General features: G+C 41.3%; 1 protein-coding gene across 1 annotated transcript; it reads left to right on the top strand.

Moving 5' to 3' along the window:
* The first annotated feature begins 693 nt into the window (after nt 1-693).
* Nucleotides 694-2,641, top strand: LOC119270253 (heavy metal-associated isoprenylated plant protein 35-like). Its single transcript, XM_037552244.1, has 3 exons — nt 694-906; nt 1,117-1,192; nt 1,402-2,641. The coding sequence occupies exons 1-3, from the start codon at nt 880-882 to the stop codon at nt 2,301-2,303; spliced, it is 1,005 nt and encodes a 334-aa protein (XP_037408141.1). The 5' UTR covers nt 694-879; the 3' UTR covers nt 2,304-2,641.
* Nucleotides 2,642-27,566: the final 24,925 nt, after the last annotated feature.

The raw sequence follows: 27,566 nt of genomic DNA, 5'->3' as shown, positions 1-27,566 counted from the left end.
CGTCCATGCCCGGTTGCCTACACCACCACAACACTCCAGAGAAGAGGCAAAGAATCTTAGCAAGAACTCCACAGGAGGAATTCTCCTGGTGTGTTATATAAGATTATATTTGGTTTGTGTGCTTGCGCGTCGTGGTTTTGTGCCGTCGCCTTCCTGGAATCTAGCTATCCTCGCTAGCTTTTGCTTGCGTGAGTAGTGAAACTTTGCTGCCAGTAAATGAAAATGATATTACAACAACAGAAACGGAGGCATATTCGTGTTATAAATCTTAAAGCAATAATAGTTCCTAGTTTTGGTTGATAGATCGGATGCTAAGCTAACAGAATGCCGTGAGAAAATTTGTGACCTTCCTACTAAACGTATCATTTTGGCTTTGAGAATTCAGAAATACCCTATTATGACATGACGATTTGACCGGCCGATGTGTGAACTGAAAAAGATTCAGCACCAGAAAGACACATTCAAGGGCCATTCCTCCTCTAAAAGCAGCTCCGGCCTACATCAAAATCTTACCTATACAGCTCATGATGAGCTCAAAAAGAAGAGGAAAGAGCCATCACCAGTACCGCCTCCTCCATAGGCAATAGGTTTAGTTGCAAGCAACTTTACCTCCTCCTGCTCAAATGTTTCTTCAGAAAAGAAGAGAGAAGCCTCTCAAAGGGTGTGTTTTGTCCACATGTAAAGCCACCTCCCCCTAGTCACGAACCAACTAGTTTATACATATGCCCAACGGAACGCCCACTACTCTCCATGCTTGTTCTTTCTACACCTTTCACTTGTTAAACCGGTGCCGGGTATAAAATCTCCCCAGCCCTCCCCCACAAGGCTCCCCCACTTTCCCCTCCCCCCGACTGCGAATCATTCCGTTCGTCGCTCGACATGGCGACGGAACCTGTAGAGTTTCAGGTGATTACATTCAACATACTAGCTGTGATCCTTCTGTAATTGCAGTCTTGCACTAGTGATCGTTCTGGTCATGAGCATGTTCATGTGTCTGATCAACCACTAGATTTTTTTTGTTGGATTACTATTTAAGTCATGTGTGAGTTGCTGTTGTCTTGTTGACAATATTTGCATGGAAGTGTGCTGATGATGGTTTGGTTTGCTCTGATGTAGGTTGTGGTGCTCAGGGTGTCCATCCATTGTGAAGGGTGCAAAAAGAAGGTGAAGAAGGTGCTCCTACATATTGATGGTATGCCTCGCTGATTTGATGGATCACCATCTGTTGTTTCAAATGCCTTTGTAGAAATTTCCATGCTGGGAACTTTGATAGGATATTTGCATGTGCATCTCTAAGCAAACACTTGCTATACTAACATGTGCAAAGAAGACGCCAGAACCAAAATAATCATGGTTGTGCTGAGTTACTGAACAAAAGTTCCGTTTCCTTTGATCTTGCAGGCGTGTACAGATGCGACATCGACGCCCGGAGAAACAGGGTGGCGGTCACAGTCTCTCCAAAGATCGACGCCGGGATCCTCGTCGCGAGGCTGCGCAAGTCCGGCAAGCTGGCGGAGCCTTGGCCGGAGGAGCCCAAGCAGCAGCAGGAGCCACCTCCGCCTGCAGAGAGCCAAAGCCAAGAAACCAAGAACCAAGCAGATGATGCCAGCAAGCCTAACGAGGCCGCCGAGAAGCCCGCTGCCGAGCCAAGCACCGCCCAGCCTCCGGCGCCGGAGCCCGAGAAGACCGCCGAAGAGACCCCACCGCCGGCCGAAGAAAACAAAGGGCCCGACGAGGCCAAGGCGGAGACAGGGCCGCAACAACAACCCAGCGAGGCGAACGAGAAAGCCAAGCAGCAGCAGCAGCAGGAGCAGCATGGTCATCATGATAAGCCGATGGACGCCAGGGTGACGATGGAGTACGACGACGCCCGCAGCAGAGGCGTCTACGGCTACGGGGGCCCCCACCAGTACATGCCAGCGACACGGCAGCCGCCGGTGCACGTCATGAGCTACAACGTGGCGCGGCCGATGGCGAGCTCGTCCTACTACGCCGCCGCGCCAACGCCGGCGGCGATGCCGATGCCCACGCCCATGGCGAGGCCAGGGCCGTCGCACGGCGGCTACATAGACGAGTACGCGCCTCCGAACTACTACAGCCGGCCGGCGCCATCGGCGTACGAGCCCTACTACTACCCCGATTCCCAGCCATCACCATACGGACAGCATCAGCGTTCTGCGGCCGAGGACTACTACTACGGAGCGCCCCCGCCGCCTACGCAGAGGAGCGCCTTCTCGCCGCCGCGGGAGGCTTACGGCGACATGTTCAACGACGAGAATGCCAATTCTTGCAGCGTGATGTGAAGGGGATCCATTCGGCAGGCTTAGCTAGTTAATTCAAAGTTTTTTAAGTGAGGACCTCTCCATGTGTTAGAGCCGAGATTTTAGTAGTAGCAACCGATGTATTAGCAGTATTGCTCAAAGTTCCAAGCTAGTACTAGAATAAACCGGTGCATGCATGAGAGGAAGAACGGGAGGGACTCATGGAACAGCTCTGATGGATGCTTACTGGAGCAATTTTGTAATATACTTCCTCTGTGTTTGAACTGCAAAAACGTCTTATATTTAGATGGGAGCCTCTTCTATGAAAGGCTCTGAGGAGCGTGTGGAAATCATCTTAATTCTTATACATATGGTTATCGTTGACTGCTGCTTCGTCTGGCAACGATGGTATCCTCAGAGTATGGTGCTCATGGCTGTTTGGCATGCGGTGTTCTTGTACTCCTCTGGCCGGCAGCTACTTCGGTAATGCTGATGGTGGATGGTGGACGACGATTTGGTTCAGCAATTGACCGCCTTAGCGACATGTTTATAATTTTTATTTTCTATGGGTGTGTTTTTCTGTTGTGTCGTGATGGTTGTCCTTTCTGGTGTTGTATAGTGTGGACCCTGTGTGTTGTAACTTACAACTTTGTATGATGAATACATAATAAATATGAGGTGAGCCTCTTTGTTGAGAACCTTGGGGGAAAACGTCGAAAAAATGGAGTGTCAGAAGGGTGCTTGATTATTATTTTTTTGCATCTGGTGTCACTAAATATATTATTCCCCAATTAGGGGCTCAACCCAAAAAGGACCCAAATAGTTCACACAGCCCACCCACACGTGTCATTTTACCTCCTACTCCCTCCGTTCCATATTACTCGTCGCTGATTTAGTACAAAGTTGTACTAAATCAGCGACGAGTAATATGGAACGGAGGGAGTAGCTCCATCTCTCTCTCCACAATCCACATCTTCTATTCTTCGTAATTTGTCTGATGATGCTTTTTCTATTATTTGGGCACCAAGATGTCTCCCTCATGGTTCCGTGTCCACCAGCATTTGCAGAAGGTTGGGTCGAGGACAATGGCGGCAGCCGCCCCAACGACAACAGCCCTAACATGGATGGTGAAACTTCACATGGAGCGATACCAACAACATCGACTAGTGTGGTTAGGTCCATCATGTACAGTTAAAAGCCCCTATCGCACGCACATAGTTAAAACACACTATCACACATAGTCCTTCAACAAACGGTAAGTCTACTTCTCATTTATATAATTTCTTTCTTTTGAATCTTGATAAACTACAATTAACTATATGTTGTATATATTTTGTAGGTTTCACTGGGTTCTAATTGCCATATTTGCAGATGAAGGGAAAGTATGGTATATGGAGTCTTATACACAGTCAAATACGGATGTTTAGGACCACGAAAAGCGCTACTTGACATGTACTCCCTCCGTCCCATAATATAAGAACATTTTTCAAGCTATGTTAACTTAAAAAATATTCTTATATTATGGGACGGAGGGAGTATATTTGAGTACACATCAGTTTTATCTAAATTAAATAATAAATTGATATTAGACCACATTTCTTCTACGCATTTTCAAAGCATTCCAGCTATATATTCATGAAGGAGCGAAAACAAAGTTAACCTTAAATGATTTGATACACATCCATGATGTTCAAGTGAGTATCCTCTTGCAGCACCAAAGCAATTTGCAACATTGTACTTTATTTATTCGATAATATCATCGCACATCGCTACAGTATTTATCAGTGCCACCAACAACCAGATGGGTCACTTCTGTGTGGGTTCCATGGTGTGTACAACATGAACCTCGTGATGAGTAAGGCTTCAGCAGAAAAGCCTATATGGAGCAAGGCATTAAATTTGAACTTACTTTTAGTATTTGTTTAGTCGATGATATTCCCGCAGTTTGGTGCTAACAGTATCATATCAATCATTATAAAATTTTCCAAACATCCACAAATCAATCTGCAGAAAATTCAGTAGGAAAGCCTATATGGAGTGAGGCATTAAATTTGAACTTACTTTTAGTATTTTCTTAGTTGATGATATTCCCGCAGTTGATGCTAGCAGTATCATATCAATCATTACATAATTTTCAAAACATGTGCGGAAACAATCTGCAGAAAAAAAGAGCTACAGGCAATACGTTCCATGGTAGCTGAATTCTTACTTGAACATGTCTAGAAAGAAGGAGAGTTTTGCCACAATGCAGCCTGAATCGTGATGAATTTTCGTTACAGGTGAATTGTAATCACTCATCCTAGATTCTTTCATTCTTACTGCATTAAAATTATTGTATGTACATTCGATAGTTTTGATCTTCAGGTCTCATGTCATATACTTGTGTTATTACAGACATGGTACTTGCTCTTTGTCAACGAGATTTATGTGTTTTTTCAATGAGTTTTATGTTGTATGATGTGATGAGATATGATGCTTGAGGTATATGTGATGTTCTATGCTTGACTGTTGTCTGCTAGATCAAAGAATTTGGGGTGGCTAAAGCAGGAAATTATATAAATGATCTTATTATATTCAGGCAATTTTTCTAGACAATCCTCATCCACATCGTAGAATACTGCATGCGGTTAGTAACCGCCTCCGGCAATAAATCATCGCATGCGGTTATCAAGGACAAACCGCTTGCATTTCCAAAAGTAGTCGAGGCAGTTTCTCCATGAAGGAACCAACTGCTCTGCGCGAGCAGTGCAAGTCGTGAATATTAGCGCCGCCGGCTTTGAGGCGGAATGTGGAACTGCTGTCGGCCCATGTATCGAAACCGCCTCCAATGTGTTGGGGAACGCAGTATTTCAAAAATTTCCGACGATCACGCAAGATCCATCTAGGGATGCATAGAAACGAGAGGGGAGAGTATGTCTACGTACCCTCGTAGACCGAAAGCAGAAGCGTTAAGAAACGCGGTTGATGTAGTCGAACGTCTTCGTGATCCAACCGATCAAGTACCGAACGGACGGCACCTTCGCGATCTGCACACGTTCAGCTCGGTGACGTCCCTCGCACTCTTGATCCAGTTGAGGCCGAGGGAGAGTTTCGTCAGCAGGACGTCGTGTTGACAATGATGATGAAGTTACCGGCGCAGGGCTTCGCCTAAGCACTACGACGATATGACTGAGGTGTGTATCTATGGAGGGGGGCACCGCACACGGCTAAAACAATTGTCAACTTGTGTGTCTATGGGGTGCCCCCCTCCTCGTATATAAAGGAGGGGAGGAGGGGGTCGGCCGACCCTTCATGGTGCGCCCAAGGGGGAATTCCTACTCTTACTAGGAGTAGGTTTCCCCCCTTTCTAGTCCTAATAGAAGGGGAAAGGAAGGGGAAGAGGAGAGGAAGGAAAGGGGCGCCGACCCCCTTCCCAATTCGGATAGGGCTTGGGGGGTGCGCCCCCACCTCTTGGCCGCCTCCTCTCTCTCCCACTAAAGCCCATGTAGGCCCATTTAGCCCCCGGGGGTTCCGGTAACCCCCCGGTACTCCGGTATATGCCTGAACTCATCCGAAACCATTCCGGTGTCCGAACACAACCTTCCAATATATCAATCTTCATGTCGACCATTTCGAGACTCCTCATCATGTCCGTGATCACATCCAGGACTCCGAACTACCTTCGGTACATCAAAACACATAAACTCATAATACCGATCGTCATCGAACGTTAAGCGTGCGGACCCTACGGGTTCGAGAACTATGTAGACATGACCGAGACTCGTCTCCGGTCAATAACCAATAGCGAAACCTAGATGATCATATTGGTTCCTACATATTCTACGAAGATCTTTATTGGTCAAACCGCATAACAAAATACGTTGCTCCCTTTGTCATCGGTATGTTACTTGCCCGAGATTCGATCGTTGGTATCATCATACCTAGTTCAATCTCGTTACCGGCAAGTCTCTTTACTCATTCTGTAATGCATCATCCCACAACTAACTCATTAGTTACATTGCTTGCAAGGCTTATAGTGATGTGCATTACCGAGAGGGCCCAAAGATACCTCTCGAACAATCGGAGTGACAAATCCTAATCTCGATCTATGCCAACTCAACAAACACCATTGGAGACACCTATAGAGTGATACGTCTCCAACGTATCTATAATTTTTGATTGTTCCATGCTATTATATATTCTGTTTTGGATGTTTAATGGGCTTATTTGTACACTTCTATATTATTTTTGGGACTAACCTATTAACCGGAGGCCTAGCCCAAATTGCTGTTTTTTGCCTATTTTAATGTTTCGCAGAAAGAGAATATCAAATGGAGTCCAAACGGAATGAAACCTTCGGGAGCGTGATTTTTGGAACAAACGTGATCCAGAGGACTTGGAGTGGATGCCAAGCAACCAATGAGGAAGCCACAAGGCAGGGGGGCGCGCCCTCCACCCTCGTGGCTCCACCGACCTACTTCTTCCTCCTATATATACCTACGTACCCTGAAAACATCAGATAGCACCACGAAAACCTAATTCCACCGCCGCAACCTTCTGTACCAGTGAGATCCCATATTGGGGCTTTTTCCGGCGCTCCGCCGGAGGGGGCATTGATCACGGAGGGCTTCTACATCAACACCATAGCCTCTTCGATGATGTGTGAGTAGTTTACCTCAGACCTTCGGGTCCATAGTTATTAGCTAGATGGCTTTCTTCTCTCTCTTTGGATCTCAACACAAAGTTCTCCTTGATTCTCTTGGAGATCTATTCGATGTAATCTTCTTTTGCGGTGTGTTTGTCGAGATCCGATGAATTGTGGGTTTATGATCAAGATTATATATGAACAATATTTGCATCTTCTCTGAATTCTTTTATGTATGATTGGTTATCTTTGCAAGTCTCTTCGAATTATCAGTTTGGTTTGGCCTACTAGATTGATCTTTCTTGCAATGGGAGAAGTGCTTAGCTTTGGGTTCAATCTTGCAGTGCTCGATCCCAGTGACAGTAGTGGAAACAACACGTATTGTATTGTTGCCATCGAGGATAAAAAGATGGGGTTTGTATCATATTGCATGAGTTTATCCCTGTACATCATGTTATCTTGCTTAAATAATTACTCCGTTCTTATGAACTTAATACTCTAGATGCATGCTGGATAGCGGTCGATGTGTGGAGTAATAGTAGTAGATGCAGGCAGGAGTCGGTCTACTTGTCACGGACATGATGCCTATATACATGATCATACCTAGATATTCTCATAACTATGCTCAATTCTATCAATTGCTCGACAGTAATTTTTTCACCCACCATAATACTTATGCTATCTTGAGAGAAGCCACTAGTGAAACCTATGCCCCCCGGGTCTATTTTCCATCATAAACGTTTCCAATCTATTTTATTTTGCAATCTTTACTTTCAATTTATATCATAAAATACCAAAAATATTTATCTTATTATTATTATCTCTATCAGATTTCACTCTTGCAAGAGGCAGTGAAGGGATTGACAACCCCTTTATCGCGTTGGTTGCGAGGTTCTTATTTGTTTGTGTAGGTACGAGGTGACTCGCGCGTGGTCTCCTACTGGATTGATACCTTGGTTCTCATAAACTAAGGGAAATACTTATGCTGCTTTGCTGCACCACCCTTTCCTCTTCAAGGGAAAACCAACGCATGCTCAAGAGGTAGCAGGAAGGATTTCTGGCGCCGTTGTCGGGGAGATCTATGCCAAGTCAAGACATACCAAGTACCCATCACAACTCTTATCCTTCGCATTACATTATTTGCCATTTGCCTCTCGTTTTCCTCTCCCCCACTTCACCCTTGCTGTTTTATTCGCCCTCTTTTTCGCTTGCTTCGTCGTTATGGCTAGTCCTTTATCCGCTCCTTTGTCTCCCAAAAATGAAGTTCTTAATTTTAAACAAAGGGAGGGAGAAAATCTAAAAGATGCTTGGTACAGAATTTGCAATGCGCAAAATAGATCTACTAGGAAGCAATCTACTTCCTTTCTTCTTCGCAATTTTTATGTAGGCATCACTCCTTGGAATAGATATATTCTTGATACCATTACCGAAGGAAATTTCTTGGGTAGCCATACTTTTGATTCTTATAATGCTATGATATATTTGTTTGGCCCATCACCTCTTTTGGTTAATGGAACTATTTTAACTTTGGAACATGTGATGCAACGGCTTGAAGTTATTGAAAATAAAATTGCCACTGTAGAGTTAATTGAAAATTTGGATAGAAAGATCCATACCAAATTACCCAATACGGATCTAAGGTAGGAGTTGCTCTTAAATTTTTTAAAGAAAAGGGACCTATGGTTAATGAAAAGATAGATCAAGATTCCACTAGAATTGATAAAATTGAGGATATTATTACCAACCTAGGGTCTGCCTTTTCTTCTGTGAAAAACACTCCTTATAATGCTAAGATTTCCAAATTTATGTATGTTCCTAAAATAAGGGAGAAACTTCTAGTAAGGGAAATGCGGACCTCAAATCCATAAGTGTTCACCCCAACTTTCTCATTATCCTTAAGGAACTTTTTGCTACAAATGATTTTCTCGATTTCGTGCCTAGGAGTTTGATAATTAATAAAAAGAAAGAAACTTCTAGGAGTTATAGGTGTCTTATTGAACAATTGCCTACCAAAGATGGCAATACCTAGATCTATCCTCGCTTTTATGCCTAGCTAGGGGCGTTAAACGATAGCGCTTGTTGGGAGGCAACTCAATTTTATTTTTATTCCTTGCTTTTTGTTCCTGTTTAGTAATAAATAATTTATCTAGCCTCTGTTTTTGTTGTGTTTTTTTGTTTAATTAGTGTTTGTGCCAAGTAGAACCGTTGGGAAGACTTGGGGAAAGTCTTTTTGATCTTGCTGTAAAAAGCAGAAACTTTAGCGCTCGCGAGAATTACTGCCATTTTTTATTTCGGAGTGCTATTTAGTTAATTCTTTTTGCAGATGATTAATAGATAAATTCCTCACGTCCATAAATTTATTTTAAAATTTTTGGGGTTCGAGAAGTATGCGTTTGATACAGATTACTACAGACTGTTCTGTTTTTGACAGATTCTGTTTTTCGTGTGTTGTTTGCTTATTTTGATAAATCTATGGCTAGTAATGGAGTTTATAAACCATAGAAAAGTTGTAATACAGTAGGTTTAACATCAATATAAATAAATAATGAGTTCATTACAGTACCTTGAAGTGGTGTTTTGTTTTCTTTCGCTAACGGAGCTCACGAGATTTCCTGTTAAGTTTTGTGTTGTGAAGTTTCCAAGTTTTGGGTAAAGATTTGATGGATTATGGAACAAGGAGTGGAAAGAGCCTAAGCTTGGGGATGCCCAAGGCACATCAAGGTAAAATCCAAGGACACCAAAAAGCCTAAGCTTGGGCATGCCCCGGAAGGCATCCCCTCTTTTGTCTTCGTTCATCGGTAACTTTACTTGGAGCTATATTTTTATTCACCACATGATATGTGTTTTGCTTGGAGCGTCTTGTATGATTTGAGTCTTTGCTTTTTAGTTTACCACAATCATCCTTATTGTACACACCTTTTGATAGAGACACACATGAATCGGAATTTATTAGAATACTCTATGTGCTTCACTTATATCTTTTGAGCTATATAGTTTTTGCTCTAGTGCTTCACTTATATCTTTTAGAGCACGGTGGTGGTTTTATTTTATAGAAATAATTGATCTCTCATGCTTCACTTATATTATTTTGAGAGTCCTTTAGAACAGCATGGTAATTTTCTTTTAGGCATAATAAAAACTTTCATCTAAGTGCATTGAATGCTATGAGAAGTTTGATACTTGATAATTGTTTTGAGATATGGAGATGGTGATATTAGAGTCATGCTAGTTGAGTAGTTGTGAATTTGAGAAACACTTGTGTTGAAGTTTTTGATTCCCGTAGCACGCACGTATGGTGAACCATTATGTGATGAAGTCGAAGCATGCTTTATTTATTGATTGTCTTCCTTATGAGTGGCGGTCAGGGACGAGCGATGGTCTTTTCCTACCAATCTATCCCCCTAGGAGCATGCGCGTAGTACTTTGTTTCAATAACTAATAGATTTTTGTGATAAGTATGTGAGTTCTTTATGACTAATGTTGAGTCCATGGATTATACACACTCTCACCCTTCCACATTTGCTAGCCTCTCTATTACCGCGCACTTCTCGCCGGTATCATACACCCACCATATACCTTCCTCAAAACAACCACCATACCTACCTATTATGACATTTCCATAGCCATTCTGAGATATATTTCCATGCAACTTTCCACCGTTCCGTTTGTTATGGCATGCTTCATCATTGTCATATTGCTATGCATGATCATGTAGTTGACATCGTATTTGTGGCAAAGCTACCATTCATTATTTTTTCATACATGTCACTCTTGATTCATTGCATATCCTGGTACACCATCGGAGGCATTCACATAGAGTCATATTTTGTTCTAAGTATTGAGTTGTAATTCTTGAGTTATAAGTAAAAAAGAAGTGTGATGATCATCATTATTAGAGCATTGTCCCGGTGAGGAAAGGATGATGGAGACTATGATTCCCCCACAAGTCGGGATGAGGCTCCGGACGAAAAATAATAAAAAAAGAGGCCAAAAGAAAAAACAAAGAAAGAAGGCCCAAATAAAAAATGAGAGAAAAAGAGAGAAGGGACAATGTTACTATCCTTTTTCCACACTTGTGCTTCAAAGTAGCACCATGATATTCATGATAGAGAGCCTCCTATGTTGTCACTTTCATAAACTAGTGGGAATTTTACATTATAGAACTTGGCTTGTATATTCCAATGATGGGCTTCCTCAAATTGCCCTAGGTCTTCGTGAGCAAGCAAGTTGGATGCACACCCACTTAGTTTCTTTTGTTGAGCTTTCATACACTTATAGCTCTAGTGCATCTGTTGCATGGCTTTCATACACTTAGTTTCTTTTGTTGGATGCACACCTACTTACTCACATTGATATCTATTGATGGGCATCTCCATAGCCCGTTGATACGCCTAGTTGATGTGAGACTATCTTCTCCTTTTTTGTCTTCTCCACAATCACCATTCTATTCCACCTATAGTGTTATATCCATGGCTCACGCTCATGTATTGCGTGAAAGTTGAAAAGGTTTGAGAACATCAAAAGTATGAAACAATTGCTTCGCTTGTCATCGGGGTTGTGCATGATTTAATATTTTGTGTGATGAAGATAGAGCATAGCCAGACTATATGATTTTGTAGGGATAACTTTCTTTGGCCATGCTATTTTGAGAAGACATGATTGCTTAGTTAGTATGCTTGAAGTATTATTATTTTTATGTCAATATTAAACTTTTATCTTGAATCTTTCGGATCTGAACATGCATGCCACAATAAAGAAAATTACATTGAGAAATATGTTAGGAAGCATTCCACATCAAAAATTCTGTATTTATCATTTACCTACTCGAGGACGAGCAGGAATTAAGCTTGGGGATGCTTGATATGTCTCCAACGTATCTATAATTTTTTATTGTTCCATGCTATTATATATTCTGTTTTGCATGTTTAATGGGCTTATTTATACACTTTTATATTATTTTTGGGACTAACCTATTAACCGGAGGCCCAGCCCAAATTGCTGTTTTTGCCTATTTTAGTGTTTCGCAGAAAAAGAATATCAAACGGAGTCCAAACGGAATGAAACCTTCGGGAGCGTGATTTTTGGAACAAACGTGATCCAGAGGATTTTGAGTGGACGTCAAGCAACCAACGAGGAAGCCACGAGGCAGGGGGTGCGCCTACCCCCCTGGGCGCACCCTCCACCCTCGTGGGCCCTGATACGTCCATTTTGCATCATGCTTTTATATCGATATTTATTGCATTATGGGCTGTTATTACACATTATGTCACAATACTTATGCCTATTCTCTCTTATTTTACAAGGTTTACATAAAGAGGGAGAATGCCGACAGCTGGGATTCTGGGCTGGAAAAGGAGCAAATATTAGAGACCTATTCTGCACAGCTCCAAAAGTCCTGAAACTTCAGGGAAGATGTTTTCAGAATATATAAAAAATACTGAGCGCAAGAAGTTCACCAGGGGGCCACACCCTGCCCACGAGGGTGGGGGCGCGCCCTACCCCCCTGGGCGCGCCCCTGCCTCGTGGGCTCCCTGGTGGCCTCTCTGGTGGCCATCTTCTTCTATATGAAGTCTTTCAATGGAAAAAAATCATAAGCCATCTTCTCGGACGAAACTCCGCCGCCACGAGGCGGAACCTTGGCGGATCTAATCTAGGGCTTCGGCAGAGCTGTTCTACCGGGGAAACTTCCCTCTGAGAGAGGGAAATCATCGCCATCGTCATCACCTACTCTCCTCTCATCGGGAGAGGGCAATCTCCATCAACATCTTCATCAGCACCATCTCCTCTCAAAACCCTAGTTTATCTCTTGTATCCAATTCTTGTCTTCAAGTCTGGGATTGGTGCTAGTAGGTTGCTAGTAGTGTTAATTACTCCTCGTAGTTGATGCTAGTTGGTTTATTTGGTGAAAGATCATATGTTCAGATCCTATATGCATATTAATACCGCTCTGATTATGAACATGAATATGATTTGTGAGTAGTTACGTTTGTTCCTGAGGACATGGGAGAAGTCTTGCTATTAGTAGTCATGTGAATTTGGTGTTTGTTTGATATTTTGATGAGATGTATGTTGTCTCTCCTTTAGTGGTGTTATGTGAACGTCGACTACATAACACTTCACCATGATTTGGGCCTAGAGGAAGGCATTGGGAAGTAATAAGTAGATGATGGGTTGCTAGAGTGACAGAAGCTTAAACCCTAGTTTATGCGTTGCTTCGTAAGGGGCTGATTTGGATCCATATGTTTCATGCTACGGTTAGGTTTACCTTAATACTTTTGTTGTAGTTGCGGATGCTTGCAATAGAGGTTAATCATAAGTTGGATGCTTGTCCAAGTAAGGGCAGCACCCAAGTACCGGTCCATCCACATACCAAATTATCAAAGTACCGAACGCGAATCATACGAAAGTGATGAAAACTAGCTTGACGATATTCCCATGTGTCCTCGGGAGCGCTTTTCTCTATATAAGAGTTTTTCCAGGCTTGTCCTTTGCTAAAAAAGGATTGGGCCACCTTGCTGCACTTTATTTACGTTTGTTACTTGTTGCTCGTTACAAGTTATCCTATCACAAAACTATCTGTTACCCACTTGTTTCAGTACTTGCAGAGAATACCTTGTTGGAAACCACTTATCATTTCCTTCTGCTCCTCGTTGGGTTCGACACTCTTACTTATCGAAAGGACTACGATAGGTCCCCTATACTTGTGGGTCATCAAGACTCTTTTCTGGCGCCGTTGCCGGGGAGTGAAGCGCCTTTGGTAGGTGGAATTTGGTAAGGAAAAATTTATATAGTGTGCTGAAATTTACTGTCACTTGTTACTATGGAAAGTAATCCTCTGAGGGGCTTGTTCGGGGTATCTTCACCCCGACCAGTAGAGCAAAGAGTTGCTCCTCAACCTACTGAACCAAATGAAAATGAAAATGTCTGCTTTGAAATTCCATCGGGTATGATAGAAAAACTGCTAGCTAATCCTTTTGTAGGAGATGGAACAAAGCATCCTGATGAGCATCTAATATATGTGGATGAAGTTTGTGGATTATTTAAGCTTGCAGGTGTACCTGGAGATGTTGTTAAGAAGAAGGTCTTCCCTTTATCTTTGAAGGGAGATGCATCGACATGGTAGAGGCTATGTGATGATATGGGGTCATGGAACTACAAACGATTGAAATTGGAATTTCATCGAAAGTTTTATCCTATGCATCTTGTTCATCGTGATCGCAATTATATATATAATTTTTGGCCTCGCGAAGGAGAAAGCATCGCTCAAGCTTGTGGGAGGCTTAAATCAATGTTATATTCATGCCCCAATCATGAGCTCTCAAGAGAAATGATTATTCAAAAAATTTATGCTCGGCTTTCAGATAGCAATCGCACTATGCTTGATACTTCTTGTGCTGGCTCTTTTATGATGAAGACTATTGAATTCAAATGAGATTTATTGGAAAGAATTAAATGCAACTCTGAAGATTGGGACCTCGACAAAGGTAAGAAGTCAGGTATGACACCTAGGTTTGATTGTGTTAAATCTTTTACGGATACCAATGTTTTCCATAAATTTAGCACTAAATATGGACTTGACTCTGAGATAGTAGCTTCTTTCTGTGAATCTTTTGCTACTTATGTTGATCTCCCCAAGGAGAAGTGGTTTAAATATCATCCTCCCATAGAAGTAAAAGTAGCTGCACCTATTAAAGTTGAAGAAACGACTATCACTTATAATGATCCTATTGTTCCTACTTCTTATGTTGAGAAACCACCTTTGCCTGTTAGGATAAAGGATCATGCTGAAGCTTCAACTATGGTTCGTAAAAGCAATATTAAAACTTATACACCTTCCAAGCAAATTAAAGTTGAACCTGATATTGCTATTGTTAAAGATCTCTTGGCTGATAATATTGATGGGCATGTTATTTATTTCTGTGATGAAACTGCTAGAATTGCTAAACCTTGTGCTAAAGATAAACCTAGACATGTGGTAGGCATGCCTGTTATTTCTGTTAAAATAGGAGATCATTGTTATCATGGTTTATGTGATATGGGTGCCAGTGCTAGTGCAATACCTATTAGCCTATATAGAGAAATTATGCATGATATTGCACCTGTTGAGTTAGAAGATATTGATGTCACAATAAAACTTGCCAATAGAGATATTATTTCACCAATGGGAATTGTTAGAGATGTTGAAGTCTTGTGTGGGAAAACTAAATATCCTGCTGATTTTCTTGTTCTTGGTTCCCCACAAGATAGCTTTTGTCCCATTATATTTGGTAGACCCTTCTTGAACACTGTTAATGCTAAGATAGATTGCAAAAAGGATGTTGTTACTATTGGTTTAGATGATATGTCTCATGAATTTAATTTCTCTAAATTTAGTAGACAACACCGTGAAGAAGAATTACCTAGTAAGGATGAAATTATTGGTCTTGCTTCTATTGTCGTACCTCCTAGTTATCCTTTAGAGCAATATTTGCTAGACCACGAAAATGATATGTTTATGAATGAAAGAAGGGAAATAGATGAAGTATTCTTTAGACATGAACCTATTCTGAAACACAATTTGCCTGTTGAAATCCTAGGGGATCCCCCTCCACCCAAGGGTGATCCCGTGTTTGAGCTTAAACCGTTGCCTGATACTCTTAAATTTTCTTATCTTGATGAGAAAAATATATATCCTGTTATTATTAGTGCTAACCTTTCAGAGCATGAGGAAGAGATATTATTGAAAACTCTGAAGAAGCACCATGCTGCTATTGGGTATACTCTTGATGATCTTAAGGGCATTAGTCCCACTCTATGTCAACATAAAATAAATTTGGAAGAAGATGCTAAACCAGTTCGTGATCATCAACGACGACTGAATACGAAAATGAAAGAAGTGGTAAGAAAGGAAATACTAAAGCTCCTTGAGGCAGGTATAATCTATCCTGTTGCTGATAGTCAGTGGGTAAGTCCTGTCCATTGTGTCCCTAAGAAGGGAGGTATTACTGTCGTTCCTAATGATAACGCTGAATTGATTCCTCAAAGAATTATTACAGGTTATATGATGGTAATTGATTTCCCCAAATTAAATAAGGCCACTAAAAAGGATCATTACCCCTTACCTTTTATCGATCAAATGCTAGAAAGATTATCCAAACATACACATTTTTGCTTTCTAGATGGTTATTATGGTTTATCTCAAATCCCTGTGTCAGCCAAGGATCAATCAAAGACTACTTTTACTTGCCCTTTTGGTACTTTTGCTTATAGACGTATGCCTTTTGGTTTATGTAATGCACCTGCTACCTTACAAAGATGCATGATGGCGATATTCTCTGACTTTTGTGAAAAGATTTGTGGGGTTTTCATGGACGATTTCTCCGTCTATGGATCTTCTTTTGATGATTGCTTGAGCAACCTTGATCGAGTTTTGCAAAGATGTGAAGAAACTAATCTTGTCTTGAATTGGGAAAAGTGCCACTTTATGGTTAATGAAGGTATTGTCTTGGGGCATAAAGTTTCTGAAAGAGGTATTGAAGTTGATAAAGCCAAGGTTGATGCTATTGAAAAGATGCCATGCCCCAAGGACATCAAAGGTATAAGAAGGTTCCTTGGTCACGCCGGATTTTATAGGAGGTTCATTAAGGACTTCTCAAAAATTTCTCGGCCTCTGACTAATTTATTACAAAAAGATATACCATTTGTCTTTGATGATGATTGTGTAGAAGCATTTGAAATTCTTAAGAAAGCATTGATCTCTGCACCTATTGTTCAGCCACCTGATTGGAATTTACCCTTTGAAATTATGTGTGATGCTAGTGATTATGCTGTAGGTGCTATTCTAGGGAAAAGAGTTGATAAGAAATTAAACGTTATTCAATATGCTGGTAAAACCCTAGACAATGCTCAAAGAGATTATGCTACTACTGAAAAAGAATTCTTAGCAGTTGTATTTGCTTGTGATAAGTTCAGACCTTATAATGTTGATTCTAAAGTAACTATTCACACTGATGCTGCTGCTATTAAATATCTTATGGAAAAGAAAGATGCTAAACCTAGACTTATTAGATGGGTTCTCGTGCTACAAGAATTTGACTTACATATTGTTGATAGAAAGGGAGCTGAGAACCCCGTTGCAGACAACTTGTCTAGGTTAGAAAATGTGCTTGATGACCCACTACCTATTGTTGATAGCTTTCCTGATGAGCAATTAAATGTCATGCTTCTCATACTTCTCCATGGTATGTTGATTATGCTAATTACATTGTTGCTAAGTTTATACCACCTAGTTTCACATACCAGCAAAAGAAAAAGTTCTTCTATGATTTGAGGCACTACTTTTGGGATGACCCACATCTTTATAAAGAAGGAGTAGATGGTGTTATTAGACGTTGTGTACCTGAGCATGAACAAGAACAGATCCTACGCAAGTGTCACTCCGAAGCTTATGGAGGACACCATGCTGGAGATAGAACTGCACATAAGGTATTGCAATCTGGTTTTTATTGGCCTACTCTCTTCAAGGATGCCCGTAAGTTTGTCTTATCTTGTGATGAATGTCAAAGAATTGGTAATATTAGTAGACGTCAAGAAATGCCTATGAACTATTCACTCGTTATTGAACCATTTGATGTTTGGGGCTTTGACTATATGGGACCTTTTCCTTCCTCTAATGGATATACGCATATTTTAGTTATTGTTGATTACGTTACTAAGTGGGTAGAAGCTATTCCAACTAGTAGTGCTGATCATAACACTTCTATTAAAATGCTTAAAGAAGTTATTTTTCCAAGATTTAGAGTCCCTAGATATTTACTGACTGATGGTGGTTCACATTTTATTCATGGTGCTTTCCGTAAAATGCTTGCTAAGTATGATGTTAATCATAGAATTGTATCCCCTTATCACCCTCAGTCTAGTGTTCAAGTAGAATTGAGTAATAGAGAGCTCAAATTAATTTTGCAAAAGACTGTCAATAGGTCTAGGAAGAATTGGTCCAAGAAACTTGATGATGCATTATGGGCCTATAGAACTGCATATAAAAATCCTATGGGTATGTCTCCGTATAAAATGGTTTATGGAAAAGCATGTCACTTACCTCTCGAACTAGAAAACAAGTCATATTGGGCTATTAAAGAGATAAATTATGATTTTCAACTTGCCGGTGAGAAGAGGTTATTTGATATTAGCTCACTCGATGAATGGAGAACCCAAGCCTACGAAAATACCAAGTTGTTTAAAGAAAAAGTTAAAAGACGGCATGATAAAAGGATACAAAAGCGTGAGTTTAATGTAGGTGATTATGTATTGCTATAAAACTCCCGTTTAAGATTTTTTTGCAGGAAAACTTCTCTCTAAATGGGAAGGTCCTTACGTTATCGAGGAGGTCTATCGTTCCGGTGCCATAAAAATCAACAACTTCGAAGGCACAAATCCGAAGGTGGTGAACGGTCAAAGAATTAAACATTATATCTCAGGTAATCCCATAAATGTTGAAACCAATGTTATTGAAACCGTAACCACAGAGGAATACATAAGGGACACTTTCCGGAACGTTTCAGACTCCAAAAAGGAATAGGTATGTGGTACGGTAAGTAAACCGACTCCAAAACAGTTTTAAGGCAATATTTCTCCGTTTTGGAATATTTAGAAAAATAGAAAAATAAGAAGCAGTCCGGGAAGGACACGAGGGCTCCACGAGGGTGGAGGGCGCGCCCTACCCTCCTGGGCGCGCCCCCTACCTCGTGGGCACCTCGTGTGCTCTACGGACTCCGTTTTCGTACACGGCACATATTTTGGTTGGTAAAAATTCATTATATAATCTCCCGGGGGTTTTGACTCCCGTATCACGTAAAAATCTCCTGTTTTTGTTTCGTGCTTTTTTTCTGACAGATCCAGGTCGTCATGTCGTCTTTAAGCACCCCCAAGGACCAGTTCTTCGAGAAGGTCATCAACCCCTACCTCGCAGAAGTGCTGCAACACCCTCTAACCATTGAGATGCGTGAGGGGTTGTTGCACATCCGCGACGCTGAGGGACCAAGGAAGACCGGAAGCACGGAGGCAAGGCTCGAGGCATTGGAGCAAGAAGTGTTCAAGTGTCAGGAGATGGTGGAGCGTGGACTCGATTCCAATCACATTATGATCACGGAGTTCACCAACAACCACAAGCTGGACATCAAGGGCATTGGGGAGGCCATCTTCAAGCTTCATGAGAAAAACGAGCACCTCCAAGCCCAGATCTATGACCTGCAAAATCAAAACTATGAGTATGAATATAGATTCAAGAGGATGAGTTTGGCTGCAGATTTGAAGTTTCAGGAGACTCGATCATCCTTCTATGATGGTGAGCCTATGCCTTGGAAGAAGGACGACAAGCCTGCGCCATCAACAAAACCATCACCTTCTCCACCAACAAAGAAGAATTGAGTATCTGGTATGGGCACACCCCTTGGCAACTACCAAGCTTGGGGGAGTGCCCCGGTATCGTATCACCATCACTTTTATCTTTTCCGTTTTCTTAGTTTGATCCTTTTGATAATATCTTGATCTAGTAGAATAAAGTTTTAGTATGATCTAGTTGTGAGTTTTGCTTTATGATCCCTCTATGTAATCGAGTCCGTGAGCTATATATAAGAAAGATTAGTGTTGAGTCAAGGGCTTGATTATTTTGCCATGATCCTAAGTGAATAAAAGGAAAGAGAAAGAATAAAAAAAGGGGAAACAAAGAGATCATATGGATCTTATGGAGACTAATGAGCTCACATAGAAAAAGAATGATGAATAAAAGTTGTTGAGAGTTGACAAACATAGTTTTGGTCATCATTGCAATTAATAGGAAGTAATAAAGAAAGAGAGGTCTTCACATATAAATATACTATCTTGGACATCTTTTATGATTGTGAGCACTCATTAAAATATGACATGCTAAAGAGTTGACGTTGGACAAGGAAGACAACATAATGGGTTATGTTTTCTTACATCTGAGATAAATTATATTGTCATGGATCATCCAAGATGGTTGAGCTTGCCTTTCCCCCTCATGCTAGCCAAATTCATCGCACCAAGTAGAGATACTACTTGTGCTTCCAAATACCCTACCTATGGATTTAGTAAGATCCTCCAAGTAAGTTGTCATCGGTGCAAGCAATAAAAATTGCTCTCTAAATATGAATGACTTATTAGTGTGGGAGAAAATAAGCTTCATACGATCGTGTGATATGGAAGAAATAAAAGCGACAGACTGCATAATAAAGGTCCATATCACAAGTGGCAATATAAAGTGACGTTCTTTCGCATTAAGATTTTGTGCATCCAACCATAAAAGCGCACGACAACCTCTGCTTCCCTCTGCGAAGGGCCTAACTTTTACTTTTATCTCCCACCTTGCATAAGAGTCATGGTGATCTTCACCCTTCCTTTTTACATTTTATCCTTTGGCAAGCACAGTATGTTGGAAAGATCCTGGTATATATGGCTAATTGGATGTGAGTTTTCATGAACTATTATTGTTGACATTACCCTTGAGGTAAAACGTTGGGAGGCAAAACTATAAGCCCCTATCTTTCTCTGTGTCCGATTAAAACTCCATACCCATAAGTATTGCGTGAGTGTCAGCAATTGTGAAAGACTATATGATAGTTGACTATGTGGACTTGCTGAAAAGCTCTTATACATTGAATCTTTCCTATGTTATGATAAATTGCAATTGCTCCAATGACTGAGATTATAGTTTTTTAGTTTTCAATGAAGTTTACGATTCATACTTGAAATTGTGATTGAATTATTACTCTAGCATAAGAAATCATATGACAAGAATTATATAAGTTGCTGTTCTAAGAATGATCATGATGCCCTCATATCCGTATTTTATTTTTATCGACACCTCTATCTCTAAACATGTGGACATATTTTTTGATTTCGGCTTTCGCTTGAGGACAAGCAAGGTCTAAGCTTGGGGGAGTTGATACGTCCATTTCGCATCATGCTTTTATATCAATATTTATTGCGTTATGGGCTGTTATTACACATTATGTCACAATACTTATGCCTATTCTCTCTTATTTTACAAGGTTTACATAAAGAGGGAGAATGCCGACAGCTGGGATTCTAGGCTGGAAAAGGAGCAAATATTAGAGACCTATTCTGCACAGCTCCAAAAGTCCTGAAACTTCACGGAAGACGTTTTCAGAATATAAAAAAATACTGAGCGCAAGAAGTTCACTAGGGGGGTCACACCCTGCCCACGAGGGTGGGGGCGCGCCCTACCCCCTGGGCGTGCCCCCCTACCATGTGGGCCCCCTGGTGGCCCTCCGGTGGGCATCTTCTTGGATGAAACTCTACCGCCACGAGGAGGAACCTTGGCGGATCCAATCTAGGGCTCCGGCAGAGCTGTTCTGTCGGGGAAACTTCCCTCTGGGAGGGGGAAATCATCGCCATCGTCATCACCAACGCTTCTCTCAACGGGAGAGGGAAATCTCCATCAACATCTTCATCAGCACCATCTCCTCTCAAAACCCTAGTTCATCTCTTGTATCCAATTCTTATCTTCAAGTCCGGGATTGGTGCTAGTAGGTTGCTAGTAGTGTTAATTACTCCTTGTAGTTGATGCTAGTTGGTTTATTTGGTGGAAGATCATATGTTCAGATCCTATATGCATATTAATACCCCTATGATTATGAACATGAATATGCTTTGTGAGTAGTTACGTTTGTTCCTGAGGACATGGGAGAAGTCTTGCTATTAGTAGTCATGCGAATTTGGTATTTGTTCGATATTTTGATGAGATGTATGTTGTCTCTCCTCTAGTGGTGTTATGTGAACGTCGACTACATAACACTTCACCATGATTTGGGCCTAGAGGAAGGCATTGGGAAGTAATAAGTAGATGATGGGTTGCTAGAGTGACAGAAGCTTAAACCCTAGTTTATGCATTGCTTTGTAAGGGGCAGATTTGGATCCATATGTTTCATGCTATGGTTAGGTTTACCTTAATACTTTTGTTGTAGTTGCGGATGCTTGCAATAGAGGTTAATCATAAGTGGAATTCTTGTCCAAGTAAGGGCAACACCCAAGCACCGGTCCACCCACATACCAAATTATCAAAGTACCGAACGTGAATCATACGAACGTGATGAAAACTAGCTTGACGATATTCCCATGTGTCCTCGGGAGCGCTTTTCTCTATATAAGAGTTTGTCCAGGCTTGTCCTTTGCTATAAAAAGGATTGGGCCACCTTTCTGCACTTTATTTACTTTTGTTACTTGTTGCTCTTTACAAATTATCCTATCACAAAACTATCTGTTACCACTTGTTTTAGTACTTGCAGAGAATACCTTGCTGGAAACCGCTTATCATTTCCTTCTACTCCTCGTTGGGTTCGACACTCTTACTTATTGAAAGGACTACGATAGATCCCCTATACTGGTGGGTCATCAAGCCCCTCGTGGCTCCACCGACCTACTTCTTCCTCCTATATATACCTACGTACCCTGAAAACATCATAGAGCACCACGAAAACCTAATTCCACCGCCACAACCTTCTGTACCTGTGAGATCCCATCTTGGTGCCTTTTCTGGTGCTCCGCCGGAGGGGGCATTGATCACGGAGGGCTTCTACATCAACACCATAGCCTCTCCGATGATGTGTGAGTAGTTTACCTCAGACCTTCGGGTCCATAGTTATTAGCTAGATGGCTTCTTCCCTCTCTTTGGATCTACATAGAAAGTTCTCCTCAATTCTCTTGGAGATCTATTCGATGTAATCTTTTTTTGCGGTGTGTTTGTCGAGATCCGATGAATTGTGGGTTTATGATCAAGATTATCTATGAACAATATTTGAATCTTCTCTGAATTCTTTTATGTATGATTGGTTATCTTTGCAAGTCTCTTCGAACTATCAGTTTGGTTTGGCCTACTAGATTGATCTTTATTGCAATGGGAAAAGTGCTTAGCTTTGGGTTCAATCTTGCGGTGCTCGATCCCAGTGACAGTAGGGGAAACGACACCTATTGTATTGTTTCCATCGAGGATAAAAAGATGGGGTTTATATCATATTGCATGAGTTTATCCCTCTACATCATGTCATCTTTCTTAAAGCGTTACTCCGTTCTTATGAACTTAATACTCTAGATGCATGCTGGATAGCGGTCGATGTGTGGAGTAATAGTAGTAGATGCAGATATGAGTTGGTCTACTTGTCATGGACGTGATGCCTATATACATGATCATACCTAGATATTCTCATAACTATGCTAAATTATATCATAAAATACCAAAAATATTTATCTTATTATTATGTTGTCTATCAGATCTCACTCTTGCAAGTGGCCGTGAAGGGATTGACAACCCCTTTATCGCGTTGGTTGCGAGGTTCTTATTTGTTTGTGTAGGTATGAGGTGACTCGCGCGTGGTCTCCTACTGGATTGATACCTTGGTTCCCAAAAACTAAGGGAAATACTTACGCTGCTTTGCTGCATCACCCTTTCCTCTTCAAGGGAAAACCAACGCATGCTCAAAAGATAACATAGAGCATCTTTATAACCATCCAGTTACATTGTGACGTTTGATAAACTACAAGAAATCTGTTAATACATGACGGATATAGTCCGTCATGGACCAACGGAAATCTGTCATGGGTGCCCGTACATGACGGATCTGAAATCTGTCATGTATATTGCGTCATAATTTCACGCCGTACCTTCCTTGACGGTTCTTGACCATCATGGATCTGCCCCAGGCCCACCCAAGCCCAAACCTCTGTGATAGGAACATTCCGTCATGGACTGATGCCACGTGGATTTTCAATTGACCAATTCGAATGACATGTCTGCCTACGTGGATACTCATTTCCGTCACAAAAAGCGTCATCGATTTGGGCACAATTTAAATTTGGCCGAGCCCATTAGCCTATTCATTTCTGCCCGATTAGCCCATTTATTTTTGCCAAATTTTGACCAAGCATGTTTTTAGCATAATGCATCTCACAAATCCAAGTGCCAATTTTGGCCCAAGAGGAAGCATTTGCAAAGTGTCAGGACATTACATAGTTGATCCAGTTTGTAGCCATCGGTATGTAAATACAACATAGCAGTTTATAAAATCCTCTATAAATAAGAACTTACAACATAGATTGACAATATATCACACAGCAAGGTTAGGAACCAGTACAATCCATTTTACATCAACATAACATATAAACTATTGAGGTTGTTATTCATGTTCTTTCCGTCGGTCCTCCTGTGGCAACTATCATGTCATGGCGTCGTGATTGATTGTGATGGCAGCTTGATTGTGACGGCAGCAACAAGTAGCTCGCTACCTAATCTTACCTGGCATATTTACAAGAACCTTGTTAGATATTTGTACATATGAATAGATCATAGAAGTAAGAGAATTACAACAAAAATAAAAATGAACTATATGTTGTCCAAAATTCTTAAATCTTGCAGTGCCTATGAATGAAAAATAACATTTATCTAAGCTAAGGAAGAATAACTAGTCAAATATACATAATCTCACTCACACAACCATGTAATAAAAGTTTGCGCATAACTAAATTTATTAATTGAACTTTCACTTGATTGTAAAAGAATGCTTGGTAAATGAAGTAATTCATATACAGGTATGCCATCATATATGCATTGTAAAAAATAGCATGCTTCACACATTCCGGCCAGCAATAACTAGTTCAAATATATAAATAACCTCACTATCAAGCACAAAGAATTGCAATTTGTTCATAACACAACAATATGAAGAAGAAAAAGCCAAAATAGGCACTTGAGGACAAATCAATCAAGTTAGCAGGTGGCAGCATAGCAGTAGGCTTAATATGTGAGAGATGATTAATCATCACTGCATGTATATTAGTGCAAGCATGTATATATGCATTAGCGGCAAAACAACATATGCTAAGACGTGTACTGTTTTAATGTCATACTGCATGCATGATAAACAAAGTTATAGTGCAGACACCTAGTGCTATACAAATTTAGTTTCCTAGCAACAAGGATGCCAGGAAGCACATGGTATACAGATTAAATGCCTTCAGTTTCAGGCCAACAACATCATTCAGAGTGCACTTATGAAACAGGGGTGTTCAGATTCACGATTTGCTGACCTGGCTCGACTTCGACGCTTCCATCAACTGCCTGTTGTCTCAGCATATTTGCTGGTTCACACTGGCAGCCAACTATCAACATCACCGTCATAGATTCACTTCTCTACCATACCTATCAAATCAAACACTAAAAAATTACTAAGTGAAACAGGCTACGTTGTGCATATTAATCAAGAAAATTACCACAACTAAACATGTGAAATATATATGTATATGTGATGCATATTAACCCAAAAAAATTTGCACTACAAAATACTTCCTTCAATTTCCCTCACTGTCCAGGATACAATAGAACAAACTAGAGGTGCAATAGCTCATGCAAGAAAAAACAGAATTCCTACTTGCTAAATTAATCCATTCTTCAGGCTCATGCAAGTTAGTAGTCTACATGAAACAGTGTATGGTTCAGGCACGAGCTCACAGCAGAGGAGATAGGCAGAGGTACAAGTGCTTATAAATATAAAGAACCTACAAAGCCTCAAGTTGACGTATAAGTGACAGTAACAAAACACACATCACAGAACTCCAAGTACTGCAGCAGGAACAGTTCAGGCCATGTAAATACGCCAAAAACGGCAATCTGATACATCACTATGATAGTTACCTACATGGCTTCATTTTTAGAAACTATCCTCTTGGTGATAGTGATAGTAGTCATATCCCAAAGGCTCTCAAATCAGTTGTAAATGCCCATATCCATTGGGACAGCATATGTACTAGATCAGGCACTCCACTATACAGTGCAAGGAGCTGCCTACAATACATAAAAGTTATATAAGTTTACATACAAAAGACTCTAACTAGTGGAAGTCGTCAGGCTGTGTAAAATAACATTCTGTTGTATATATGGGTTATGTGACAATTTTTTGTTGTTGTGATTAATGGTGCAGACGTGTACTGAGAAATTCAAGTCATGTGTTCTTGTCATGATTCAGTTCAGAATAATGCCAAGATGCGGCTAAAAAATTCAGAAGTTTATGCAATGTTTAGCTTCTCTAATGAGAAATGCATGCTTTTGTGATGCAAAATGAAGAAATTGTTAAGCAAAAAATGGTCGAGTGTGGTTAAGCAAAGCCGAGTGAGGGAGAGTACTGCCCCCTGTGCGTGACTTTGTCATGAGATATTCAGTTCCAATGGTAGCATATGTGTAGGAGAGGAAATGGCTCTCTTGGATAGCTTCAGCAAGACCTGAAATCAATAAGAGATGGTTAAGAACCTGCAGGTTTTAATTCACACTACTGGATTTCTTGCACTGTCTTACTAACAACCAACAGTATTTCCATCCAGTGAAGATTGAAGTTGCAGCAATGGACAAATCCCAGAGCCAACATACAACAATGGAATCCAAACAAAAGTATAAATCTGGAATTCAAGTAAAAGCAAGCAATTTGCCGAGCTGCACTCACCAGATGAAATCGATGCGGCCGGTGCCATCGTCGTGCGTGAAGGACACGCCCGTGTTCCCCTCAGACTTGCCACTGACCATCCGAGGAGAAGCGCGCGTGTGTGTCTCACCACCGGATGGAGCTGGATCTGTGCCCGCCGCCGGTGACGTCAGGGGGTTCCAAAGCTAGCTGTCGGTACCGCCACCACTGCCGCCGCATCAACTTGAGAGGCAGGACTGGGCCGCCGCAACTCGAGGGCACAATCTGCATGGGAAGGGTATGGAGTGAGATAGACAAGGAGGGGTCCGGTGTGGGACTGATACCCATGGGGATAAGAGGCCTCAACCAACAGACATCAGCATAGTGACTGTAGAGTACTACATTATCTTCAACGAAAACTTCAACTTGTCACGCTCAAACAGGCCATGAATTGTTACTACAGAGTAAGTCTAGACAAAGAACTTTGATAAATCATGTATAGTTACTGCAGACATACTCTAGATTGAACAGGTCATAGATAATAGATAGGACAACATCTTCAAAACAATCAATTCACTGCCAACATCTACTTTACTACAGATTAGCTCTTGATTAACCACATATCTCTTGGAAAACTGAAAACATGTGCTGCTGTAATTGGGAAGTAAAACAACAATTGCCCTTAACAATGCTAGTATACCGTCCAGGTCCCTCCAATCGATCCCCTGACCAGGACAGTCCAATCGATCCCTTCCAGTTCCACTACAATTGATCCTTATCCCCTATACCAACAGATCAAGACCTCTCCACTCTACCAACAACAGATCAAGACCCCTCCACTCTACCAACAGATCAAGACCACAAATCAACCCAACAACCACAAATCAACCAACAAATAAGTCACCTCCAACCTATCAACAGGTCAAGACACCTCCAGTCCACCAACAGTCCAAGAGACCTCCAATCTACCAAGAGATGGAAAGGGAAACTTACAGTGCGCCCAGGATTAGTTGGAGGCCATCGGCCACTGCTAAAGCCCTGAGATGGAACGCCCGTAGTCAGACCGAGCATGGCAGGGGCACGGGCCTTGGTGACTCCACTATGTGCAAGGAACTTGGAGCCAACCTTCATGAAAAACGACATCTCTCCATACAAAGATAGCAGATCGGCAGCCATGAGAATAGAAAGGGGGACAAGAGACATAGCGACCACCACGAG

This window comes from Triticum dicoccoides, chromosome 3A (genome assembly GCF_002162155.2).
Source record: "Triticum dicoccoides isolate Atlit2015 ecotype Zavitan chromosome 3A, WEW_v2.0, whole genome shotgun sequence".
Classification (NCBI taxonomy): domain Eukaryota; kingdom Viridiplantae; phylum Streptophyta; class Magnoliopsida; order Poales; family Poaceae; genus Triticum; species Triticum dicoccoides.
Note: the sequence above shows the minus strand (reverse complement) of the source record. Positions and strands in the feature narration are given on the sequence as shown.

Excerpts from the sequence above, each read along its gene's own strand:
- LOC119270253 (XM_037552244.1), top strand. The coding sequence starts at position 880 with ATGGCGACGGAACCTGTAGAGTTTCAG. Across the intron at positions 907-1,116 it reads CGGAACCTGTAGAGTTTCAG|GTTGTGGTGCTCAGGGTGTC; the intron begins GTGATTACATTC and ends GCTCTGATGTAG. Across the intron at positions 1,193-1,401 it reads GGTGCTCCTACATATTGATG|GCGTGTACAGATGCGACATC; the intron begins GTATGCCTCGCT and ends TTGATCTTGCAG.